Source organism: Stegostoma tigrinum, chromosome 21 (genome assembly GCF_030684315.1).
Source record: "Stegostoma tigrinum isolate sSteTig4 chromosome 21, sSteTig4.hap1, whole genome shotgun sequence".
Lineage (NCBI taxonomy): Eukaryota > Metazoa > Chordata > Chondrichthyes > Orectolobiformes > Stegostomatidae > Stegostoma > Stegostoma tigrinum.
This window is the reverse complement of record NC_081374.1, coordinates 46,302,190-46,326,470: the sequence shown is the minus strand read 5'-3', so window position 1 is coordinate 46,326,470 and position 24,281 is coordinate 46,302,190. Positions and strand designations below refer to the sequence as shown.

At 41.5% G+C, this 24,281-nt stretch overlaps 1 protein-coding gene across 1 annotated transcript in view; it reads left to right on the top strand.

Annotated features, from left to right (window-relative positions):
- LOC125462843 (ankyrin repeat and BTB/POZ domain-containing protein 3-like) overlaps positions 1 to 21,358 on the top strand; it is a 44,672-nt gene extending 23,314 nt beyond the window's left edge. Inside the window, exons 5-17 of the mRNA XM_048553275.2 lie at positions 1,249 to 1,414; positions 3,389 to 3,478; positions 3,819 to 3,920; positions 5,467 to 5,554; positions 8,137 to 8,272; positions 8,956 to 9,176; positions 9,702 to 9,877; positions 10,524 to 10,629; positions 11,766 to 11,868; positions 17,361 to 17,448; positions 17,975 to 18,043; positions 18,518 to 18,631; positions 19,465 to 21,358. Coding sequence (XP_048409232.1) covers positions 1,249 to 1,414; positions 3,389 to 3,478; positions 3,819 to 3,920; positions 5,467 to 5,554; positions 8,137 to 8,272; positions 8,956 to 9,176; positions 9,702 to 9,877; positions 10,524 to 10,629; positions 11,766 to 11,868; positions 17,361 to 17,448; positions 17,975 to 18,043; positions 18,518 to 18,631; positions 19,465 to 19,668 — 1,663 coding nt within the window. The 3' untranslated portion in view covers positions 19,669 to 21,358. The remainder of the gene's footprint in view (positions 1 to 1,248; positions 1,415 to 3,388; positions 3,479 to 3,818; positions 3,921 to 5,466; positions 5,555 to 8,136; positions 8,273 to 8,955; positions 9,177 to 9,701; positions 9,878 to 10,523; positions 10,630 to 11,765; positions 11,869 to 17,360; positions 17,449 to 17,974; positions 18,044 to 18,517; positions 18,632 to 19,464) is intronic.
- The last annotated feature ends 2,923 nt before the right edge of the window (positions 21,359 to 24,281 follow it).

Here is a 24,281-nt window from a genome sequence, read left to right as displayed (position 1 = left end):
AGGCATAGGAGTCCACTCCGCCATTTAATCATGGCTGATGGGCATTTCAACTCCACTTATCCACACTCTCCCCATAGACCTTAATTCCTTGCGAGATCAAGAATTTATCAATCTCTGCCTTGAAGACATTTAACGCCCTGGCAACGCTCTGTGGCAACAAATTCCACAGGCCCACCACTCTCTGGCTGAAGAAATGTCTCCTCATTTCCATTCTAAATTGACCCCCCGTCTAATTCTAAGGCTGTGCCCACGTGTCCTAGTCTCCCCGCCTAACGAAAACAACTTTCCAGCCTTTCTAAGCCATGCATTATCTTGTAAGCTTCTATTAGATCTCTCCTCAACCTTCTTGTGTAATGTTGTGTAATGATTGCCTAATTATCATGAAAACCTAAACTGTATCTTAAATTTCTGAGAGGCCACGGACATGTTACAGTATTCCCTCATCTTGGAGCTCTTCCCATCCAATGGAGTACTTCTGTTGTGTCAGTGTTGGAAATGTGGCAGCCAATTTTGTGCAGAGAAAAGTCCCAGCTACTACAATGAGATAAATGATCACGGTCCAGTTTTAATGATATGAATGAAAGATAAATACTGCCCAGCAGGAGAACTTCCTGCCTTTCTTCGAAATAGTATCTTGCCATTGGATCTTTTACTTCCACATTTCTGATGGTGCACCACTTCCTCTGTATGGAATTGGAGTGTCAGCCAAGATTACGTGCTCACATCTCTGAACTGCAGCACTGAGTGTATTATCAACTGAGCCAGAGTCAATCTATGAAGTATTTCGGACAGGACATTGGAATAACAAGGTTACACAGAACTTGTAGAAGTTCAACACAGTTAATCTTCAAGAGTGGAGGAGAAAGGAATGTAGGCAGTTAAGAAGAAATTTTTTCTTATAGGAGCAGGTGTAGGCCATTCAGAGCCTGCTCTGCCATTTTAAAACATGGTTAATCATCTATCTCAGTACCATAATTCCCATGCTATCCGCTTATCTTTCAGTGTCATTGGTAAATAGAAATCTCAATCTCTCTCTTGAAAGTAATGTTTGAATTTCTATAAGCCCTCTAAGGTTGAGAATTCTAAAGATTCACAGCCCCCTAAGTGAAGAGGTTCTTTCTAATCTCAGTCCTAAATTGCCTGTGTTCTCTTGTTTTGGATTCCACAGCCAAGGGAAACAGAAGCTAATCTATGTTAGAAGTTAATACATCAAAATGAATTTCACCTCTTTCTGTTTAACTTGAACAGGATTAACAGCATTTTATACCCATCCCGTGGACTGGACACCAAGCAGGCAGAGCTAAAACTGAGACAGAATCTGGGATTCCAGATGTTGAACTCCGGTCGCACTGATTTGGCGAATGCAGCTGCTGCGCTGCTGGGACCAGAGGGACTCAACGCTCTGAGTGAACAGGTAGGGGAGAGGCATGCAGGAATATGTTCCTTAGAGCAGAGAAGATTGAGAAGAAACATGATTGACGTATAAAATTGAGGAGTATAGGCAGGGTAAAAAGGAAGAAACTTTTCCCCTTGATGGAGGGATTACTGACCAGGGGTCATAGATTTAAGCAAAGGGGCAGAAGCTTTATTTGAGATGTGAGGAAAACGTTTTCACCCAGAGTTAGGAATCTGGAACTCACTGCCTGTAAGCGTGCCAGAAGGCAGAAGCCCTTATCACTTTGAAGAAATATTTCAATGTGCACTTGCGATGTCAAGGCATACAAGGCTATGGGCCTAGTGCTGGGAAATGGGATTAGGATGGTTAGGTGGTTGCTTTTGACGAGCGCAGACACAATGAGCAAAAGAGACCTATTCTGTGCTGTAAATTTGTGACTGTATGACTATGTGTGTAATTTTACATTGTCTGTAATAGACACCAAAGACAGATAAGCTACTGTTAACTTATGGTTAAAACACATTAGTAGGTTGAACTTGTTTAAACTGGGTGCTACAAATACAGTGTAATAAAATGTGAGGCTGGATGAACACAGCAGGCCAAGCAGCATCCCAGGAGCACAAAAGCTGACGTTTCGGGCCTAGACCCTTCATCATGTGCTCCTGGGATGCTGCTTGGCCTGCTGTGTTCATCCAGCCTCACATTTTATTATCTTGGAATCTCCAGCATCTGCAGTTCCCATTATCTCTGCTACAAATACAGTACTAGCTTTGATCAGCAGTGCCACTCCTTCTTGTGTTCTGTTCATTATTCAGGAGCAGAGAAGATAGGAAGCAAAGTAGGTGAGATAGCATTGGAAGGGGATATTCTTAAGACAGGGGACTTTATGGTTATTTGATAATGTAAAGACCTAAAGCAAGAAACTCAATCACTTAGGTGAATGTAAAATCTGACTATGTTTATATTGGTGATGAAACTACTAAAATGGGGAACAAATCTCTTGTTCTACTTGTCACTTTTGGAGAGCAGGAAACAATATTTAATCCATCGAAATGTTTCAATCAAGAGGATACAGGCAACTTTTTAATTGCTGCTTGTTTTATAATAATCTGGTGGACTGTTTTTCACATCTATTAATGTTGTCTCTACCTGAGTTTACAGAGACTTCAGTTAAGAAAGTAGAAGGTCAACTTGATACTTGAGTTGTCCATTCAACCCAGGATGTAACACCATGTATATTAGGGGTTGTTTTCTATGATGTCATTGTCTGCATTGTAATACCTGGTATTAATCAGATATTTTCTTGCCCCTAATCTGAATAAGGAGCTTTTAAAAATTGGGAAATCTGATAAAATTCTCCATAAACCAAACAGGCAGGATGTAAAGCAAGTTTATTCATGCACGTGAAGTGGAAGGGAGGTGAGATTGTACCTCAGTGCAACATTCAGCCATCTGTATCAATAATCACTGTCTAGAACAGGGCATGACCATAGCCATTATTCATTTCCTCGCAAAGTCCACATTCCACACATTGTCATGATGCTTACTATAAGCAGGATATACTTCAGACTTCACCAGAGTATCTGATGGGACTGGAGATATATCTTGTCGCATGATATTTCACTATGCTGGTTGATCTAACTGACACTGCATTTTTCCTAAATTACATATGAACCCAGTGAGGACTAAAGTTTTCTTGTCTGCCTCATTGTTCGAATATATGAATGTTCCCTTCAGTCACCTTCATTTCTGTTACAGTTGCTGCACGCCATAGGGGCGTTTATAGTGCAGTGTAAACTTGCATTTGATAAATTGCAAATGTTTCATGGGATCAAAAATTGAGTTACATTAATCAACTTAGTATGGCGATGTGCCACCTGTCTCTGCTTCTCTGTTTGTGTGAAAGTGATCTCTAAAGTTTGTCTTTGAGTGTGAGCCCCATGAACTCAGAGAGACAGCTTTACCTCAGCTAATACAATTTTTTCTGTTCAGGGAATGACTCCACTGATGTATGCAGCAAGCAGTGGAGATGAGGCCATGGTTCAGGTCTTGCTGATATCTGGAGCAGACATTGATATTCAGGTATGATATTGGTAATTGACACATTAACTTCACATGAAAGTACGTCCAAATACATTGTTATATTTCACATGAGTAACCTACAGGGTGAGCCTATAACAAATCAACCCTGTTCCAAGTGTGGAGTATTCCTGTAACACCTCGACCCTGACACAGTGTCACAACAATTTATGTTTGACAATTTATACGTGATCTCCCTGATGTTTAATGAAACATGTCAGCTTTAATTGGGATGCCTCTAGACAAACAATGAGCCAGTGCTTGAACAGAATAAATATTGATTATTTCTAGCAATGACTTGCTAAGCTTGTGAAACTCCTAAACTGTCATGCTTGGTTTGCAGGTGCCAGGTTATTCCCAACAGTGCCCTTCTGTCCATGCAGAGACTCGACACTGGACTGCTCTCACCTTTGCAGTTGTATTTGGCCATCTGCCAATCGCACAGGTACAAAAGTGTGTCAGTTTTGTACATTTAGTTGAGTAAATATTGAGTACTTCCAACTTCCCATAGATTAATGAAGAGATATTTCAGATGTTGGAGCCTATACTGTTGTTGGAGAGGCTTTGGTTTACCTCAGGAGCAGGGTTTTCTGAAGCCTGCTGTTCTCTCTGGGGCTAACCCATCATCACAGATCGTATAGTTACTCTTCATTTATCCATGTTGTCAACAAATGTCTCAGTGAATAGCACTGTTCTCTGAGTCTGATGTTCGTGGGTGTAAATCCCAAACTAGATACTTGATCTCTTAAATAAAATTAATATTCCAGTGACATACTGAGGGAGTGTCACATGATTGCTAATGATGCCTGTTGCATGAGAATTTAAACCAAGGCTCTGACTGCCCTTTCAGGTGAATGCAAAGGATTCCATAGCACTGTTTTGAAAAACAGCAGTGAAGCTATGCCTACTTCTGGCCTAACTATCTTCAACTGCTCCATCAAAGACCTTCCCTCCCTTCATTAGGTCAGAAGTGGGGATATTCACTGATTTCACAGTGCTCAGCATGATTCGTGACTCTTCAGATACTGAAACAGTCTGTGTATGTAAATGTAACAACACATGGTCAACATTCGAGCTTGGGTTAATAGTGGGCTAATTCACAATACTTAATTGTCAGGCAATGATAGTCTCCAGCAAGATAAATCTAACCAACACCCATGGACATTCAACAGCCCCACCATCACAATGAGCATTCTGGGGCTTATTACTGACCAGAAACTGAACTGGACTATTCATTCCCTTGAGCTCATTCTGTTATTCAGTTAGATCATGGCTAGTATCATGAATCCATGTGTCAGCGTTAGAAATTATCAGTCAAAAATCCCACTTGAAGCTCAACAGCCGCAGCATTTGGAAGTTTCAGATTTCCACAACTTGTGTATGAAACGCCCCTCATGATTTCACTGCTGAACAGCCCAACTCTAATCTTCCAATTGCCTCTACTATCTCATCCCCATACTGGAGAAGCACGTCACTGTCTCCACCCAATCAATTACCTTATATTTTTAAAACACTTCAGTTGAACTAAGCTGCATAAATGATGGAGATGGTTATAAAGTGTGGGCACAGGGTGAAATCAAATGTATAGGGGTGTTATAGAACTACATGAAGAGGGACTGCAGAAGAGTGAAGCCTTACATGGAGTAGGTAAGAATGGAGGGGGAGGGGGCAAGCTGTGAATGAAGTGATACAGGGGGCAATTTGGGATTGGAAGGATATGGAAGCAGGGTAGAAATGGAGGGATGCCATGGGCAGAGTGTACTAGAGGGTCACATTGTGCAGGGAGAAACCAAGTGATAAGGGGACTTAGTGGGTCTGGAAGTAATTAAAGTGGAAGAATTCTCAGGTGAGCCAAAGGTGTGGACTAGCCTGTCCATTTTTGCCAGTAACTATAATTTCTGTCTGTGCAATAAAGTATAATTATGTGTAAGTAATTAAGTGTACTGTTACAATATTGCCCTCTGTGTGACATTCTCTCTGTGCCTGTGTAGTTGCTGTTGGATGCCGGAGCCCATATCGATGGCTGTGTTGGTGAAGGAAGCTGCTCTGAAACTCCTCTGCAGCTAGCAGCCGCAGCAGGTACATGACAGTTAGGGGAAGGGTCACTGTTGGGAAGGGAATAGAGCGAGAGTAGATCTGACTGTTTCGGCAAGTTCTGTCACAGTGTTGACAGGAGCCTTTCATCAGATTGGTTCTGTACCTTTTACATTTGTGCTGTAGTCTGTATATATATTTAAGCAAGTCCCCTAATAGTAGATTATAGTCCAGGGTTCTGGAAAGGGTATCTCACTTTTTAATTAATTTATAAATGTACTTGATATAAATTTGAATTAAACACATCATCACCGGTCTCGTCAAAAAGCCTGCACCAAAATGAAGTTGCATCCTATTTTTTTTAGAATACCTTCTCTATGTTCAGCACAACCCCTTCCTTAGATTTAGACTGACCAAGCTGGTTGAGTCCTGACCTACTGCTCATCAGACTATCTAGTGTAAACAGATCTGTCATGATAGTAATGATACAAGTGACCACCACATAGTCCGTGTGCACACAAAACTCCCATTTTCAAACTGATGGAATGTGTTGTATTTTGTATGGCACTACCAGTGTGCTAAATGAGAAAGATTTAGTATAGATCTGGCAACATAGAACTGAACATCCAAGAGTCAACTGAAACAATCTATAACCGTGTGACCTGGTATATCCCTCACCCTCCCATTGCCATCGAGCTGAGCAATCAGTGGAGTTTTAATGACAAGGGCAAGAGGGTATACCATCATTTGTACCTAATAATGAGATGGCAACATTTTATTCTTTCATGAAATGTGGTATCACTGGCTGGGCCAGAAGTTATTGTCCATCCCTGATGAAGCTACAATGCAAGGCAACACAGACATGCAGCAACACTATGGAAGCAGCTTATGATAGGCAGCACAGCAATTCCCCAAGTAACAGATTATTTCTAAGTTCTCCAGTCCTATCGCATACAGCTGTAAATGGTAGTGAACTAGAGAAGAAGGCATATCACTATCCCCATCCTCAATGTTGTGGGAGTCCAGCACATCAATGCAAAAGAAACAGGTGAAGCATTTGCAACAATCTTCATCCATAGCGCTGAGTAAGTGATTCAACTTAGCATATTTGAAGCCCCCAGCTGGTGCCAGTCTTTTGTTGATTCAATTCACTCTGTGTGATATCAAGAAATGACTGATGGCACTGGAAGCTGCCTTAGTCCAAATATGAATGATAAAGCAGGTTTGTAGAGGTGAAGTGACAGTGACTGTCTATGATATTAAGGCAGCATTGATCCAATAGTTGTATCAAGAAGCTGCAGAAAAACTAGAGTCAGTAGCAATCGAAGAAAGTTCCACCAGTGGGGAGTTAATACCTGACGCATAGCAAAATGATTAATTTCTGGTTTCAGCTCCAGGACAGGCCTGCAGGAGTTCAACGTTTTCTGATAGGTCAACCATCTTCAGATGCTTCACTAATGACCTTCACTGCATAATAACGGCTGATTGGACTGATTTCAATGTTATTTTCCAGCTCCTCAAATATTGAAGCAGTCATGTCCATGTGCAGGAAGACCCAGACAACACTTGGGCTTCACCTGAACGTCACAAAAGTGCTAGGCAATGATCATGTCCAAACAAGAGAGGAGCTAGCCATTTGTCTGACATTCAGTAGTGTTTTCATCACTGAATCCCACACTTGTCAACATTCCAGGGGTTGCTATTGATTAGAGCCACCAATGTAAATACAGTGGCTACAAAAGCAGCTCCTAGGCTGGGGATTCTGCAGCGAGTAACTCATCATCTAACTTCCCAGAGCTTGCCCACCATCCAAAAGACGCAAGTTAGGAGTTTGATGGAATATTCTCAAACTTACCTGGACGGGTGCAGCTTCCACAACATTCAAGGAGCTTAACACTAGGACAAAGCAGTCCGCTTGATTGGTGCTCCATTCACCACCTTCAAATTCACTACCTTCACCACTGATGCACAGTGGCAGCAGTGTATACCGTCTACAAAATGCACTGCAACAACTCATCAAGGGTCCTTTGACAATACTTTCCAAAATTCTGTCTCTAGAAGGACAGGAACGACAGATGCATGGGAACACCACCATCTTCAAATTTCTTCCAAGTCACACATCATTCTCTGAACCTGGAACCGTATTGTTGCTATTTCAGTATTGCTACTTCCTAACACTGTGGATGTCCCTACACAATACAAGATGCTGCTGTTCAAGAAGCAGGCTTATTACCACCTTCTCAAGTCCAATTAGGGATGAGCAATAAATTCTATCGATGATGCTCATGTCCCATGAACCATTTCAAAAATAAAAAAAGCAAGAAACATCAAATGCAGTTGTCTAAATCTCAGTTTTTAATCTGTCTTTTCCTGTATTGCTACATACAAACGCATAAAAATGCATTTCCAACAAAAGTGTACAAGTTACCTTCCCTGTAAAGCCTAATTTATAAGATGACATTCTTGGAATAACCAAGCTATAAAATGACATTCTCTGTAATAAACATAGATTATAAGGTACCTCCTTACCACATCCATAAATAATATGCTCCCTTGCTGAGGCTTGCTCCCTCTCCTATACTTCTCTATGTACTGTGCCTTTCTCATTCTCATCCTGTGATTTACAGGTCGCCTAGATCTGGTCAGTTTGCTACTGGAGAAAGGAGCTGATCTCCTGGCTGGATCCAATGGTAAAAATGGAGTCACTGCATCTTTGCAAGGAATTACTAATCCTTTCAGTCAGGCTGCCGCTCATGGACACAGGTGAGAGATTAGGATAGGCTCGTGTTGACTACTGGGTTTGGGTAACAGAAGCTGTTGTATCAGAAAATCTATACTGAGAGTGTCAGAGATAATGGGAACTGCAGATGCTGGAGACTCCAAGACAACAAAATGTGAGGCTGGATGAACACAGCAGGCCAAGCAGCATCTCAGGAGCACAAAAGCTGACGTTTCGGGCCTAGACCCTTCATCAGAGAGGTGATGAAGGGTCTAGGCCCGAAACGTCAGCTTTTGTGCTCCTGAGATGCTGCTTGGCCTGCTGTGTTCATCCAGCCTCACATTTTGTTATACTGAGAGTGTGGTAGTTTATAGAATTTTCTTTAGTCTTCTTCTGCAGTTGCTGTAGGGTAGGGTGGGTGTTGTAATTGAAAGCAATATACTGTGATCAGATTGAGAAGGACAGTGTCTTAACTGATAGTTTTATACCGAGGGTGTGGTGGAATGAAGACAGAAATAGCTATAACTGGAAAAGTTTTTTTAATGAGGGACTAGAAGTACTTATGAATAGCTTGCCCTGTGCATTGATCATTTACATTCAAAGATGCACTGTTGTCCTTCGCTAACAAAATGTGCTGTTGTATTCAGTTATATGGAGTCACACAGCATTGGAAATATATATTTTGCAATTTTTCTGTTAATACACTCTGTTTTACACTTTTGCTTAGGGATGTGTTGCAGAAGCTTCTGTCACAGCCAGACACCCTAAATAATGACATCATGTCCTTGGAGGACATCCTTGCTGAAGGGGCAGAGGTCAGTGACCAGCAGGCTGCGAAACCTGGGGTGAATCGCAGCAGTAAGTCTCGTAGGAAAGCTCTGCAGGATGCCCTGAATCAGAGTGCTGAACATAATTACCTTGACATCACCGTAGAATTACGCAACCATGGTGAGTACAGCACTTCATCACATGCTGACACAGCTGTCCTTAAATTCTCACAACAGATTTCTTCTTATTGCGCTCTCTCTCTTTGGTTGGGATGGTGCTTTGGAATCTCTGGTCTATCTGATACTATAGTGAATAGAATAATTCTCAACTCTTGCTGGTCTAGTAATCTTCCTATAGATTATAGACTTGAATCCAATTACCTGTGCTCTGGTTATGTGAAATATGTTCAGGTCAGATATTCCTGTGCCTTAGGTAAGGTTCTCTAGCTTTTTCATTGGATGTGGTGGTAATGGTGGGGATGAGTAGTGGAGAGAAGACCTCCTGTTGAAAGTTAGCTAGTCCCTTTTAAGTAAGAGACAGTAAGAACTGCTGACACTGGAGTCAGGGATAACACAGTGTGGAGCTGGAGGAGCACAGCGGGCCAGGCAGCATCAGAGGAGCAGGAAAGTTGATGTTTCAGGTTAGGACCCTTCTTCAGAAGTGTCTTCAGAAGTTTCTTTAGTGTTTGTTCTTCACACCCACAAGGTGTTCTATGGACTGTACATTCCTGGCTCAAGTCCCTGGAAACCTCGCTGATCCAGCGGCAGTGGACCATAACTCTGTACCTGCTGAAGGACTTTGATTCTGTGAAGGACATATACAACCAAGAAATGATCACCCATGGACTGACCCTCATGTTTGACATATTCCGCCTGAGCAAGGTACAACTTTGTCTTCATTCAAGCCAATAATATTATGTCCCGGTATGTGCTATTACAAATCCAAATCTAACAGTTTTTGCTCTTACAGCTATCAATTTAGCAGTCTCTGATAACAAAACATGAGTTTCTTAACCTAATCTAGCATGTTGTGACATTCCAGATTGCACTCTGTCATTTATATGGTTGTAAGAAGTGGGTGTAGGAGTAGCCCCTTAAATTGCTGTCACATTCAATAAGCTCACGGTTGATCTGATTGTGGCCTTACTTTCCTGCCATAATCCTGGACTCGTTTGTAGATCAAAGAATGTGTCAAGTTCAGCCTTGAATATATTCAGTGATACAGCCTGGACTGCTATCTGGAAAGAGAATTACAAGGATTAACATGTCACTCCAAAATAAGTGTTTAATCGTGATGACTGAAAAACATTAGAAAATTTATTGAGAATATTACAATCAATCAATGTGTGATAGTGAACTTGGACAGTGCCTGGTCTACAATGTAGAATGTGGGACTTTAAGTGTTTGTCTGAACCGTGTGCAAGTATGCTGACAGTATTGGAAGCTGAGCATCTCTGCAAAGTATTGAATGAGCTGGATACAGACCCAATGATTAATATGGTGTACTGTCTTTGTGTTACATTTTCAGAACGATGCTATTATGCGGCAGCTGGCAGCCATCTTCAGCCATTGCTATGGGCCTTATCCTATCCCCATGATTCAGGAGAGTAGTGAGAAGATCAAGGCTGCACCTGGTGAGTGTCGTATGGTCTTGTCAACAAGTGAAACTAATTGATAACCTGACTTTCAGTAATTATATCGACGTTGCAATCCTTGCCCCACTCGTGTTTTACCATAGAGCCAGCTCATAACTCGATTAGACTCAATACTTGAAAATGAATGATCCCTGTCAAGGAGAAACTTTGTTATCTTATTATGAGTTTCTGAACAAAATATGCCTCCTACTGTCAAAAGTGCAAGGGCTGACACAGAGAGCAAAAAGGCAACATTGATGCTTGTGCCTTAAGTTGGGTGGAGAGTGCAGATGAGGCCAGATTCAAAGTTTTGTGTCTGAAGAAAGGGCCAAGGCCAGCACTGTAGGCCAGGGAACTGCATGGCCCTGATTTCTAACACATTTTTATCTGATAATATCACCTGTATGTAATGTGCTGTTATTGCATGAGACTTTGTGGGCTGTCACATTTGCAGTATCTGGACCCGCTCCTGAATGTTCCACTTCAGGTAAAAATTACCTGCATTAGTTTACCTTTTCTCTTACTGTCACAGAGTGGGTAGGTTTTGTTGGTCAAGGCCAATCCCTTGGGTAGGCAGGGGTGGCTATATCAGTTATTGCTCACTTAGCTCTGCTAGGGTCTCTGGGTCAGTCCCACCCATGACTTGTGCACAAAAATTGAGGCAGACATTCCTTAGCAGTAATGAGGGAGTGCAACACTCCCAGAATTGCTGACTTTCAGATGAGATATTTAAACTGAAGCATTAGCCAGATGTAATTACTGGTTTCCTGCCCATATTTATCCCTTAACCAGTGTCGCTGCTCATTATCACATTGCTATTTGCAGGAACTTGCTGTACATAAATTGGCTACTGCATTTTGTTCATTATGTCAATGACTATACTTCATTGACTGTAAAGTACTTCTTTAAGATCAGGCGGTTGTGTAAAACACGACAGAAATTTTTGTTTCTGAAAAAGGGTCCTGACCCGAAACGTCAAGCTTTCCTGCTCCTCTGATACTGCTTGGCCTGCTGTGTTCATCCAGCTTCACACCTTGTTATCACAGAAATGTATGTTTTTTTTGGGGAGGCACTGCACTGGGATGTGGTAAGGTCAGATGGTTATAGATTTAACTCCTTGATGGTTCCTCTTGCAGACCCCACTTTATTGAATCGCCGAGAACAGTCAGACATTACATTTCTGGTAGAAGGGAAGCCATTCTATGGTCATCGGACAGTGCTGTCAGCTGCCTCATCCCGGTAAGGCTATGTGCTTCACCACATTGTGAGCCAAATAGTTTGGTACAGAGTGCTGAGGTTAGAAAATCATACTGTATTGTGTAAATTAAACTTATGATCATTATGAACTGATCCAAAGAACCAAGAGTGTGATATCCTTTCAGCTTTGCAGCAACTGCAGGGTGAAGTTCCCCACTAAATGAGTGCCAGAAACTACTGTCTGCATATTCTTGGCACAATCAATAACCTCTAAATAAAAGAGGCAGTCACTGCATTGAATGGAATTGGCTGAATGACGGGAAACTGAGGTTAGCTGATACTGGATATATTTCAGGCCAGAGAAAGGTCTGTAGCCTAGTTCCCTAGGGTTCATTGTTGGACCTTCACTCTTCCTGATATATATTAGTGACCAGATTTTGGTGTACATGGCACAATTTCAAAATTTATGATGAAATACAACTTGGAAGCATTGTGATCTGTGAATGTAGAACTTGAAAATGGCACAATCAAGTTAATTGAGTGAGTGGACAGGTATTAGATGACGTTCAATGTGGAAAAATTGGAAAAGGAAGGAAGTTGCGTTGAACATCTATAAGGAAGAACTCATCTTTAGCTGGAGCATTGAGTTCAACTGCAGGCACCACGTTTTAGAACGGATGTTAAAGGGAGAGGCAATGGTGCAGTGGTATTGTCGCTGGGTAGTACGCCAGAGATTTTGGCAGTGGTCTTGTGTTCTAGTTTTAAATTCCACCACAGCAAATTGGTAGAATTAGAATTCAGGTAGCTGTAATTAATTCATCTAATGATGACCTTTGTTATAAAATGCTATTTGGCCTGCATGTTATTCTAAACATGGTTGACTTAGCTGAGATAGCCAAACAAGCCACTCAGTTGTGTCCAATCTTTAAAAGCTGCCAAAGAATGGAACCAAATAGACCACTTGCCATTAACCTAGATACCTAGAAAACAAGTACTCCCGCCCAACAACTAGGGACTAGTGCCAAAATTGGGAAAGCAGTCTCACATACTCTTACCTGTCAGACAATGTTCCACACACCATTTTTAGCTTTGTCCTGTCCCACTGGCAGACCCAGCAAAGGTGATAATGCAGTGGTATGCAATCAAGAGGAAGTTCCCCGGGAGCCCTCAACATTGAATCTAGGACCTATGAAGTGTCATGGCATCAAATCAACCTCTAACAAGGAAGCCTCGTTCTGATTATTATGTACACACTCCCTTCCTCTTGACTGATGAATAAGTACTCCTCCGTATTGAACACCACTTGGAGTAAACAGGAATGCAGAATGTACTCTGCATGTGGAGTTTCATTATCTATCACCACCACTGAGATAAGCCAAGAGCTAAAGACCAAACATAATGAATTCTGGAGAAACAGAAGGTATGGCAGCATTTTCAGTTCTGAAGAGAAGTCATATGGACACAAAGTATTAACTTTTTTTTCTCTCCACATATGCTGCCAAACCTGTTGAGTTTCTCCCTTTGATAAAGAATAACAAGGTGTAGAACTGGATGAACACAGCTGGTCAAGCAGCATCAGAGGACCAGGAAGGCTGACGTTTCGGGCCTAGACCCTTCTTCAGAAAATCTCTCTCTGTTTCAGCTTTCTGATATCTGCAGTATTTTGTTTTTTATTTGAATCCTAAAGAACATGGCTGCTGGACTGCTTTTGTGGAAACATACTTGACCTCAACATCAGACGATGTGGAGTCAGGTTCCATCTTCACATGTTAAACCCACTGGGATATTGCACTGGAAATGCAGCCTTGCTAATCTCAGAATTCTGTTATTACAGAAGTTGAACATTTTATAGGTATGCAAAATTCCCCAATTTATCCGTCTTTTAGACTCAGGCTGACGGAAAGCACAGCCTAGGTTTCTATATTTAACAAGAATGAATATTTATTACAAATAAATAGATTTTAACTACAGGTAAACAATTATAAACTGTTGATATATAATACTACTAGTTAAAACTCTAACCCACTTATAAACTCACCCTCACTATGCATAAACAGATTGATACCCAAAAATGAACATGGGCCTAGTGGCCACAGGGGAAGACTGGGATGGCAGCTTAGTGTTCGCTGACCATAGCGTTTGCTGAGGTGGTCCTTTTCCCTTCTAGATTTTCCTTCTCCCGGTAAATATCCCCATCCTCAATACTGTGTGAGCCCAGTACAGTCTTCAACCAGAAGTGCCAAGTGAGTGATCCGTCTTGGTCTCGTCCATTAGCCCCAGTGTTACAAATGCTAGCTTCAGCCAATTTGATTCACTCTACAAAAGTTCAAAAAACAGCTGGAAGCCCTGGATACTGCAAAGGTCATGGATCCTGAAAACATCCTGGCAATAGTACTGAAGACCTGTGCTCCAGAACTCCACTAGCCTAGCTCTTCCAGTAAGAGCTACAACAATAACATCTACCGAACAATGTGGAAAATTACCCAAGCAAGTCCTGTACACGCCAGGCAAAACAAATCTAACTTAACCATTTGCTACCCTATAAGTCTATTCTCAATCATAAACAAGCCCTTCCATTGCTGCTTACAATGTTCCCTGTTCCCTCTACGCTGTGTTTACACAAGCGCTTGCCATTCCCAGGTATAGTTTTAGTCTTATAGTATTCAAACCCACTGCTGATTTCATAGGTGCATGCAGGACAAAAGATAATTAGAGCGAACGGTGGCCATCAGCAGTGCTGTCAAGGAGCACTTACACAAGAATGACCTGCTTACTGACATCCATCTGGGGTTCCACCAGGATCACTCAGCTCCTGACCTCATTAGAGCCCTGAGCTAGACATAAACAAAAGAGCTGCACAGAGGTGACAGTGACTGCTGTGAGATCAAGAAAGTGTTTGATGGGGTGTGGCATCAAGGATCCCTAGCAAAATTGGATTTTGTCAAAATTGGGGGATACTCTCTTCTGGGGGGGTCATACTGAGCTCGAAGATGACTGTAGTTGTTGGTGACCAGTCATCTCAGCTCCAGGATTTTACTACCTGACTTCGTCAGGGTAGTACCTTCTAGCCCAATAATCCTCAGCTGCTTCGTCAATAACCTTCTCTCAATTAAAATGTCAGAAGTGGAAATGTTCACTGATGATTCCACAACATTCAGAACCATTCATGACTCCTTAGATATCAAAGTAATCCCTGTCCAATTGCAACAAAACCTGTAGTGTTTAGGCTTAAAATTATAAGTGGCAAGTAACGTCATGTGGCACCAATGCCAGGCAATGAACACCTCCAGAAAGAGAGACTCTAATCAATGCCATTGACGTTCAATGCATTATTTTAATTGTTTATCCAATTATGGACATCCTGCGAATTATTATTGACCAGAAATTGAACCGGACAAGCCATCTAAATAATGTGGTTATGTGGGAAGATCAAAGGCTATGAGTACTGCAATGAAAACTTATCACCTGATTCCCCCAAAGCCTATCCATCATCAACAAGGCACATGCTAGGAGTACAATGAAATATTTCCCAATTGCTTAGACAAGTGCAGCTCCAAAAACACTCGAGATGCTTGACACCATCCAGGACAAAGCAACCCACTTGATTGGCACCACATCCACAAGCATTCACTCGCTTCACCACACAATCTTCCATACCCATGACCATCGTTATCAAGAAGGACAAGAGGAATTGATACATGTGAACACCACCACCTGCAAGTTCCCCTCCAAGAGATTCAATATCCTGACTTGTAAATATATTGCCATTTCTTCATCATTGCTGGATAGAAGTTTGGAACTCACTCCTCAACAGCATTGTAAATGTGCCTACACTAAGTGGACTGCAGTAGATCAAGCGGAAGCTCATCACAACCTTCTTAAAGGCAGTTAGAGATGGGCAAGAAATGCAAGTTCAGCCAGTGACATGCACATCCCCTGAATGAAATGTTAAAAATAGATCAGAGAGAATGCCGAAGAGATTTACGAAAATGGTTCCAGAAATGAGGAGCTTCAATAATGAGCATAGATTGGAGAAGTTAGGACTGTTTTTGCTTTTGAAATGAGATGCTGAGAACAGATGTAGAGGAGGCTTTCATAATTAAGATTGAGGAGATGGGGAGGAAACGATCCAATTTATGAAAGAACTGAGGGTGAAGGGGACATAGATATAAATTAATTTGCAAAAGAAATACTTGAAATGAGATAACTAATTGATTGTAATAACTCAGGAAACCTGACTGGAAGGGGATCTTATTTATTGTTGAAATACAGCCACTATTCATGGAGTACATAGGCTAGTTCCAGCCCAGTACAAACAGACGCATTCCAGGACTTGCTGTTTTTAACTTTTTGGTTGTGGTCCAATCTGTCGAGGCCTTCTGGTTTCAGGTGTGGGGACATTACTACTCCAGAGCTCTGGGTCTGCTTTATAGATACTTTCTAACCATCCTGTTTAGAATTGTTCTTACATACCTCTGGAGCATGTGGGATTGAACCTGAATCTCTTGTCCTATTGGTAGGGACAATCCCAGTACATCACAGTAGCCCCCCTAGGTCTGCTTTACTTCTTCTTGTACACACAACTGAATGGCTTTTCCACCCCAAATCACCCATCACACACAACTAAGCAATTTTTCCACCACCAAAATCACCATGATTTTTCTAGTGCTTTTCTTTTTAATCTACTAACCCCACCAGTAAAATACCTGTGTAGCCAAATAGATACTTACAAGCTGTTGAAAGTGAGGAAAGCTAGGGTGAGGAGGATAGGCTAAATCAAAATGGAGTTGGAATAATGAAACCCATATAGTGCAGATAGAGGTCATTAGGTCAATCGAGTATGCACCAACCCTCTGAAAACCATCCTACTCAGACCCACCCTCCCTCCCCCCATCCCTGCATTTACCATATCTCGTCTGCACATCCCTGGACATTACAGGGCAATTTAGAATGGCAAATCCACATAACCTGCGTATCTTTGGACGGTGGGAGGAAACCAGAGCACCCTGTGGACACCCACACAGGAGAATGTGCAAAGCCCACACAGACAGTTCCACAAGGAGATTAATTAGTGATTTGCCATGAGCCTTCTAAGGATTATCAAACTTGCAAAAACATATTTGTTGTGGTCGAGTGTGCTCTGCCTGATTGCCTTGAATGAATCTGTCTTCTGTACATTCAAAAAGAAGTTAGGCTGTTATTTGGAAAGGAGCAATATGCAGGATTACAGGGAGAATATGATACAATGGCATTAGATGAAATGCTCATTTAGAGAGCTGGTGCAGATACAATGGGGCTGAATGGTCTTCTCCACTGTAATCATTCTGTAATTCCTGAGTAACATTGAATCACTGCACAGGAATTTCCTGGGGAGTGTCACTCAAAATCACATTCAAGACCCTTACACCTGGTCCAAATTACTTCACCTTAGCTTTATTTCAAAATCTAATACAGCAGTGTTGTTATTGCAGTATTGAATGACTGACCCACACAGGATACTTCCTGTAGTCATGGATGATCTTCTCCCTCTTCAGGTTCAAAAAGCTTATTGCAGCCCACCCTCCTGATGTTAAGACCTGTAAACCCATCGAGATTAAGGATATCCAGTACGATACATTCAAGGTAACTGTTAATGGAATACCAAAGTCTACACAGAATCAGGTAATCCTGTAATCATATTGCACCTGGTGCTGGTGGCTAACCTTAAGGCATCTTGCCAGACCTCAATCAGAAGCAGACAATCTGAAGTAAATGGTACTTCATTGGGCTGCTGATTTTGTGGGTCACAGCTGTGTGCAATTTGCTTGCCAAACAGTGGTGATGTTATTTCAAAAGCACTTCATTGACTATAAAACATCTTGGGACATTTTGAAAGCAACAGTAGAAAGACAAAAAAAACTGAAAGAACTGCAGATGCTGTAAATCAGGAACAAAAACAGAATTGCTGGAAAAGCTCAGCAGATGTGGCAACATCTGTGGAGGAGAAAACAAAGTTAACATTTTGGGTCGGACCTGAAATGTTAACTCTGTTTTTCTCCTTCTCAGATGCTGCCAGACCTGCTGAGCTTTTCCAGCCACTCTGTTTTTGTTGTTGTTGTGAGACAAATTTTGTGCATAGAATATTTCATTTTGATTTTTTATTTGGCAGTGCATGGTGCAGTATATTTATGATGGAGGGACAGAGAGACTTGGCATCAGTAAAAATCAAGCCCTGGAGGTAAGATATCTTTATCTTTGTGGTAGTTCTCTATATTCCACAGTCTTACATGAAAAGGATACGCACTCAGACTGGTAATCTATTTCCTTTCCCAATGAATCAGATATCCATGGTGCATTAACAGGGTGGTGTATACAATTAACTTCATTGCTGCTGTCAAATTCAGATAAGGATTATAGTCTGCAATACTTGCCTTACTGGTTAGGTGAGCTGTGAGAACCCAGGCTACAAAAATATGTTCACATTAATGCTTGTTTTCTGACAAATGTGTTGAGGAGAGTCAATGATAGTGTGTGGGGGTTGTGGAAGGGCTTTAAATGGTTGGATGATTTATAAATAATATTTAGGAAAAGATTCAATGACCAAGTAGAGACTATGATAGGATAAAGTGTGGAATGGTTGTGATGGTATGGAGAGATGACTGATTCTCATATCTGAATAGTTTGACTGAGTGCTTATGACTGTCTTTTGCAGGTTCTGTCAGCCTCCAGCATCTTCAAGCTAAGCCCTCTGATACGCCACTGCGAGGTCATATGTTCAAGAAACTTGACACCTGCTAACAGCCCACATATATACCAAAAGGCCAAGGTAAGAAGAGATCAGCTATTTTGTTGGATATTGCCCTGAATTCCTTGCAACCTGATACAGCGTTCTAAATGAACACTTAACAAATATGAACATGATACATTTTAAATCTTTAGAGTGAATATTGGTCAGGTTCTATAACATGGATAATTAACCATGCGGATCAAATAGTCAAAAGAGGCAAGGAGATGCTGCACTGTTAGATAGTGGAATAAAAAGGGACATGTCTGCCCTCTATGGTTCTTGGAAAAGATCTTCTTTAAAAAGAGATGAAGGGCATGGCCACTGGTGTCCCAAGCTATATTTACCCTTCACAATCACTAGAAGTGGATTATCTGGTCACTATGCTGTTAACATTCTCGTGATGGACTAAATTTGTGACCACAGTTTATACAGAAATGTGGGAGGACTTGAACCCTGAGCTGAAAGTTACTAAGCAGCAGCACAGCACAGTTGAAACCCAATCACTTCCTTCTTATTTCCACTTCCTGAAAATAAATTCCATGGTTTTCTGACATTTTCTGACTTCTTGCACTGATGAGTTTTGATGGACTAAATATGGAGAAAATTTCCATTGGCAAGAGGACATGAAGGCAACAATGAAAATAATTGAGTTCATGTAGCAGCAAATCATCATCTATTTGCTTTCCATGAGAAGTAATTTCAATTGTATGCTTCAAAAGGAGATTGGATAAATATGTGAAAAGGAAAAGTTAGGATCGTGAGACTATTTGAATTGTTTTCTTAAAGCTCATTCCCAGTCAGAATGAGCCAGATGCTTCCTTCTATTTTGTATGATTTTTTTTCTTCTGAAGTTTTGATTCTATGTTGTGAAGGTTCTCAAGGCCGATGAGCTGATTGCCTACTGCAACGGATACTTCCTTAAGAATATGCTGCCTTTATTGGAGCAGGACTCCTTCCAGCAACTGTTGCAGAGCCAGACAGGGAAGAATCACGGTCTTCTGACAGAACTACAGCAAGTGCTGGCCTTCAGGATGCAGGCTGTGTACCAGCCCACTGGCAAGGAAACAATAGTATGATTTTTTAAACTTGAAAGCAAGCTCAAGCTTGATAGACATTGCACTTTTTTCCCTAAATTAAAGGAGACTCAAGTAGCTCATATTCTCTTGAATTCAGAGTGCTGTGAAAGAAATTGTGGTGTGTTTGAGAAGCTGAATCAGATTGAGTGTACTACATACTTTAATAAGCTAGAGTGTGAGTGGCTTGTTACTGAAATAAAAGAACCTGTGAGTGCTTCCTCAAAAACATCTCTGTCAAGGAGCAACGCCTCATATTCTACCTTGGGAGTCTACAGCCCGATGACCTGAACGTAGAATTCACCAGTTTCAAAATCTCCCTACCCACTGGCCTCATCCCATGCCCAACGCTCCCTCTCAACCCCACCTCCTTGACTTGACACACCCCACCCATCTTCTTTCCCACCCTTCCCACTGACCAGCCCACTACCCTCTAGCTGCATCCACCTATCACCATCCCATCTACCTACCTACCCCCAACCCCACCCATCCTCTCTCTATTTATTTCCTAGCTCACTTACCCCTCCCACATCTGAAGTGTCCAGACCTGAAACACCGACTCTCCTGCTTCTCTGATGCTGCCTGATCTGCTGTGTTCCTCCAACTCCATGCTGTAATTGTCTCTCACTCAAAATCCCTATCTGTCAAAATTACAAATTATCAAAGCCCTTCTTTTATACATCAGATCAGGAACTAACTATTAACATTTAACAATTACCCAGATCACATGCAGACTAAAGGCATTCAGGGTATATTGTATTATCATTTGCATCCTCTAGTTTTCCTATCTCATTTTTGAGATTCATGGTCTCAAAATTAGGAAATAAGGGTTCATTCCTTTTACCTCTTTTGCAAGACCCATCCCCAAAGTTCCCATGTCCCTACCATCTCTCTATTTGGTCTCATTTCCAGGATGATTTTAATCTACATCAGAGCCATTTCTCCAGCTGCATGTCACCTGTAGAGAGCTTAGCTCATGGGCCATTGTGCCAAGGTGTGTGGGTAGCTGGTGAGGGAGGCTTCAGATTGTAGAACACCTTTAGAGAATTGTCCCTTTCATGCGTCATATCTGAGATATCTCCACCATTTGCGATCCACGACAAACACCTTCAATCAGTGACACCAGAAATTCAGGCGCTTCAGACAGCAGAAATTAGAAAAACACTGGCTTGAATTGGTCAACTTTTTAAATTTAGCACCAATACTTCAACAACACCTTAAAATCGAACTTGCAACTACGAACTGAAGTTAGAGGTTGGTTCAAAATGTCTGATGGCCTCAGTAATGTTATTTAGACACGGAATATGTCACTCAGCAAAGCTTTCTGTGGTATTGGGACTCTCCACTTGCTTACAGCAATTAACTAATGGCTTAGTTTATAAAGTACCTTTGGCTCGCTTGGCTGATTACTAAAGAAAGAGGAAGCAAAATGACTATTTATTATTTATGTGCAATACTGTGTGTAAATTATTGTATTCATTGTTTCTTATTGCTTAATTTAATGTTCATTTTTGTAAAAATGACTGTTCCAGCCTGGAAAGGATTGTTATATTATGAAGTGGTAGAAATATATATTTTTAACAGGAATGAAGATCGAATGAAGGATTCAAATACTGTGACTGTATTTACAATGTTGAATGCATTGACATATTTTCACAACGTGCCTTTTGTAATTAAATATGACTTGAGTCCATCCAGTCTTTTTGTGTGAATCTGTGTTTTCAATGGGGTTGGGAGGGAATGTCTGATTTCTTAATACCTTATATCACAAGTGACGAGTGAATTATTCTGCTGAGGAAGGATCACCGGACCCGAAATGTCAACTCTGATTTCTCTCCACAGATGCTGCCATACCTGCTGAGCTTTTTCCAGCAGTTTCTGTTTTTGTTATTCTTCTGAGATCCTCATTCCTGGATGATATATCCAGAAGGCATAAAGAAAGACTTCCTTTATACTATATCGTCTTATATTTAAATTCCTCCCGGCCACTTTCTGGATTTTGAATGCTGATTGAACACATAATGGGCAAGTTGGCCATTTCTTGTAATTTCCAGCAGTTATCAAAAGGAAAGATAATTTATCATCTGAGATGTCAAACCTCCTATTTGTATCAATGTTCTAGTCAAAACAGCTCCAAGGGACCCCAGGCAATGTGTCTCCATAGCCAGGTTTGGTTTCCAAAAAACTCAGTCACAGCCATTACCCTTGACTTGATGCGAACTGCTCCTCAATTATCTTCAACAATACAATACGTTTGGATGATCTCATTGTCTAAAGTGACTCAATCTAAAGATACAGTGACTTGAGTGAAGCTGCTAGCTGAATTCATAGAATCACTACAGTGTGGAAGCAGAATATTTGGCCCACCAAGTCCACAACGATCCTCTGAAGAGCATCCTGCCTGGACTCACCCCTTTGCCCTATCCCTGTAACCCTGCATTTCCTATGGCTAATTCACCTAGCCTGCACATCTTCAGACTGTAGGAGGAAACCCACATGGACACTGGGAGAATGTGCAAACTCCACGCAATCAGTCACCAAGGGTGTAATTGAGCCTGGATTCCCTGGCACTGAGAGGCAACAGTGCTAACCACTGAGACACTGTGCCACCCTAACATGCCATCAGGGCTGATCTGGGATGAATTGTGGTGTGAATCATTTTTAGTTATACAAGTTTTGACTTCCATCAATCATTTTGCAACAACAGAAGTAAAACAAAAAAACTAAAAAATTAGCTCTTGGCTTAGCTAATGTCTGCGTCTTGTCAAATGCCTAATTTCCAGAAAGAATCCTATATTTCACCTGCAAAGTGAACCAATTCTCAGTTCACAACTGCTGCACTTTCAACTGAACCTGAGCTGAGATAGGGAATCCATGCATATCCAATATTAGGACTTCTATTGGAAGTCGTTTATTGGCCTCTACTTCATATGAAATAATGCCAATATCTTTAATCTTAAATACGTGTGTGCGTGCATGTGTGTGAGTTAAAGGATTGGGACAAACATTGCCCCATTTTTCAATAATGTGATTATTGTTTGTATTCATCCGTGTGATGAGGGTATCACCAGCCAGTACTGACAATGTTACCTGGCAGGGTGACGAAACATTTGCAACCAAACCCTTCCGCTTGGCAAGCGTGTTTACAACTTCAAAATTCAAATTTGTTAGATGTGACCGTCCCTTGACAAAGCCATGTTGATTATCCTTGATTAATCCTTGCCTCTCCAAGTGGAGATTAATTCTTTCCCTCCGAATTTTTTTCAGTGGTCTCCCTACCACAGATGTTAGACCCACTGGACTGTGGCCTCCTGGTATATTTCTACCAGACTTGAGCAATGGTGCCATATTTGCTGTCCTGCAGCCCTCTCACACTCCTACTGTGCCCAAAGAGGATCTGCAAATTAATGTCAATGCAAGCAGATGGTGCAAGTTCATCCTTTATCTCCCACAGCAGCCTGGGATGCATCTCAGTGAGGCCCAGGGATTTGTCCACTTTCAAACCTAATAAAACTGTTAATATTTACTCTCTCTCAATGTTAATTTGTTCAAGTATATCACAGTCGCCCTCCCCAGTTTCTGTACCGACACAACCCTTTTCTATCCTGAATATAGAGGTAAATTACTCCTTCAAAAGCTTAGCCAAGTCTTGTAGACACACACACAGAATGCTACTTTGGTCCTTCGTGATCCCTACTCTTTCCTTCGTTATTTTCTTGCCCCAATATACATATAAAAAGTCTTTAGATTTTCTTTAATGTTATCTACCAGGATTTTATCGTGTACCCTTTTTGCTCTCCTGATTTCTTCTTTAAGCAATCCCCTGCACCACAGGCACACTATCATTGAGCTCTTCTCCATTCCACATCCCTCCCCTCCCATTCAAGGAAGATGATGGTGTGGTAGTAATGTTGCTGAATTAGCAAACCAGAGATGAGGCTAATCCTCTGGGTAGAAGAGTTCAAGCCACACCATTACAGCGGAAAGAACTTAAATACAATTAATAAAAATCTGGAATTAACAGTTATTCCTGGTAATGGAGGATGTGAAACCATTGTTGTAAGTACTCATCTGGTTCAGGAGCCCAGTGTAGGGAAAGAAATTGGGACTGGCCCACACTTGACTCCACACCCAAGACATTGTGGGTGACACTTAAATAACTTCTGTAAATGGTCTAGAAAACTATTCAATTGTATTAAACCACCACTAAGTCTAAAAGGAATGAAACAGGTTGGACCTATGAACTGGAAATAATAACAGCAAACAACCTGTTGCCAGCCCTGTTGGCCGTACAAAACTCTCATTACAAACATCTAGGGGATTATGCAAAAATTGGGACAGCTGTCCCACAGACACAGTCATATTCGCTAACTTGTACCTTACAAAACAATATCCCCGATGCCATCATTACAATTCCTGAGTATGTGCTGCCGCACTGTTAGAAACAAGCACAAATGGCAGAGCAATAGTACACAGTTGGGAGGGAGATACCCTTGGAGTCCTCAACAACGACTTGAACGTTGTGATATTTCAGGGCATCAGGACAATCAGGGTCAAGGAAGGCTTTTGCTGTTTACCACCAACCAAAAGCCCTAACCTCAGTTGACGAATCAATG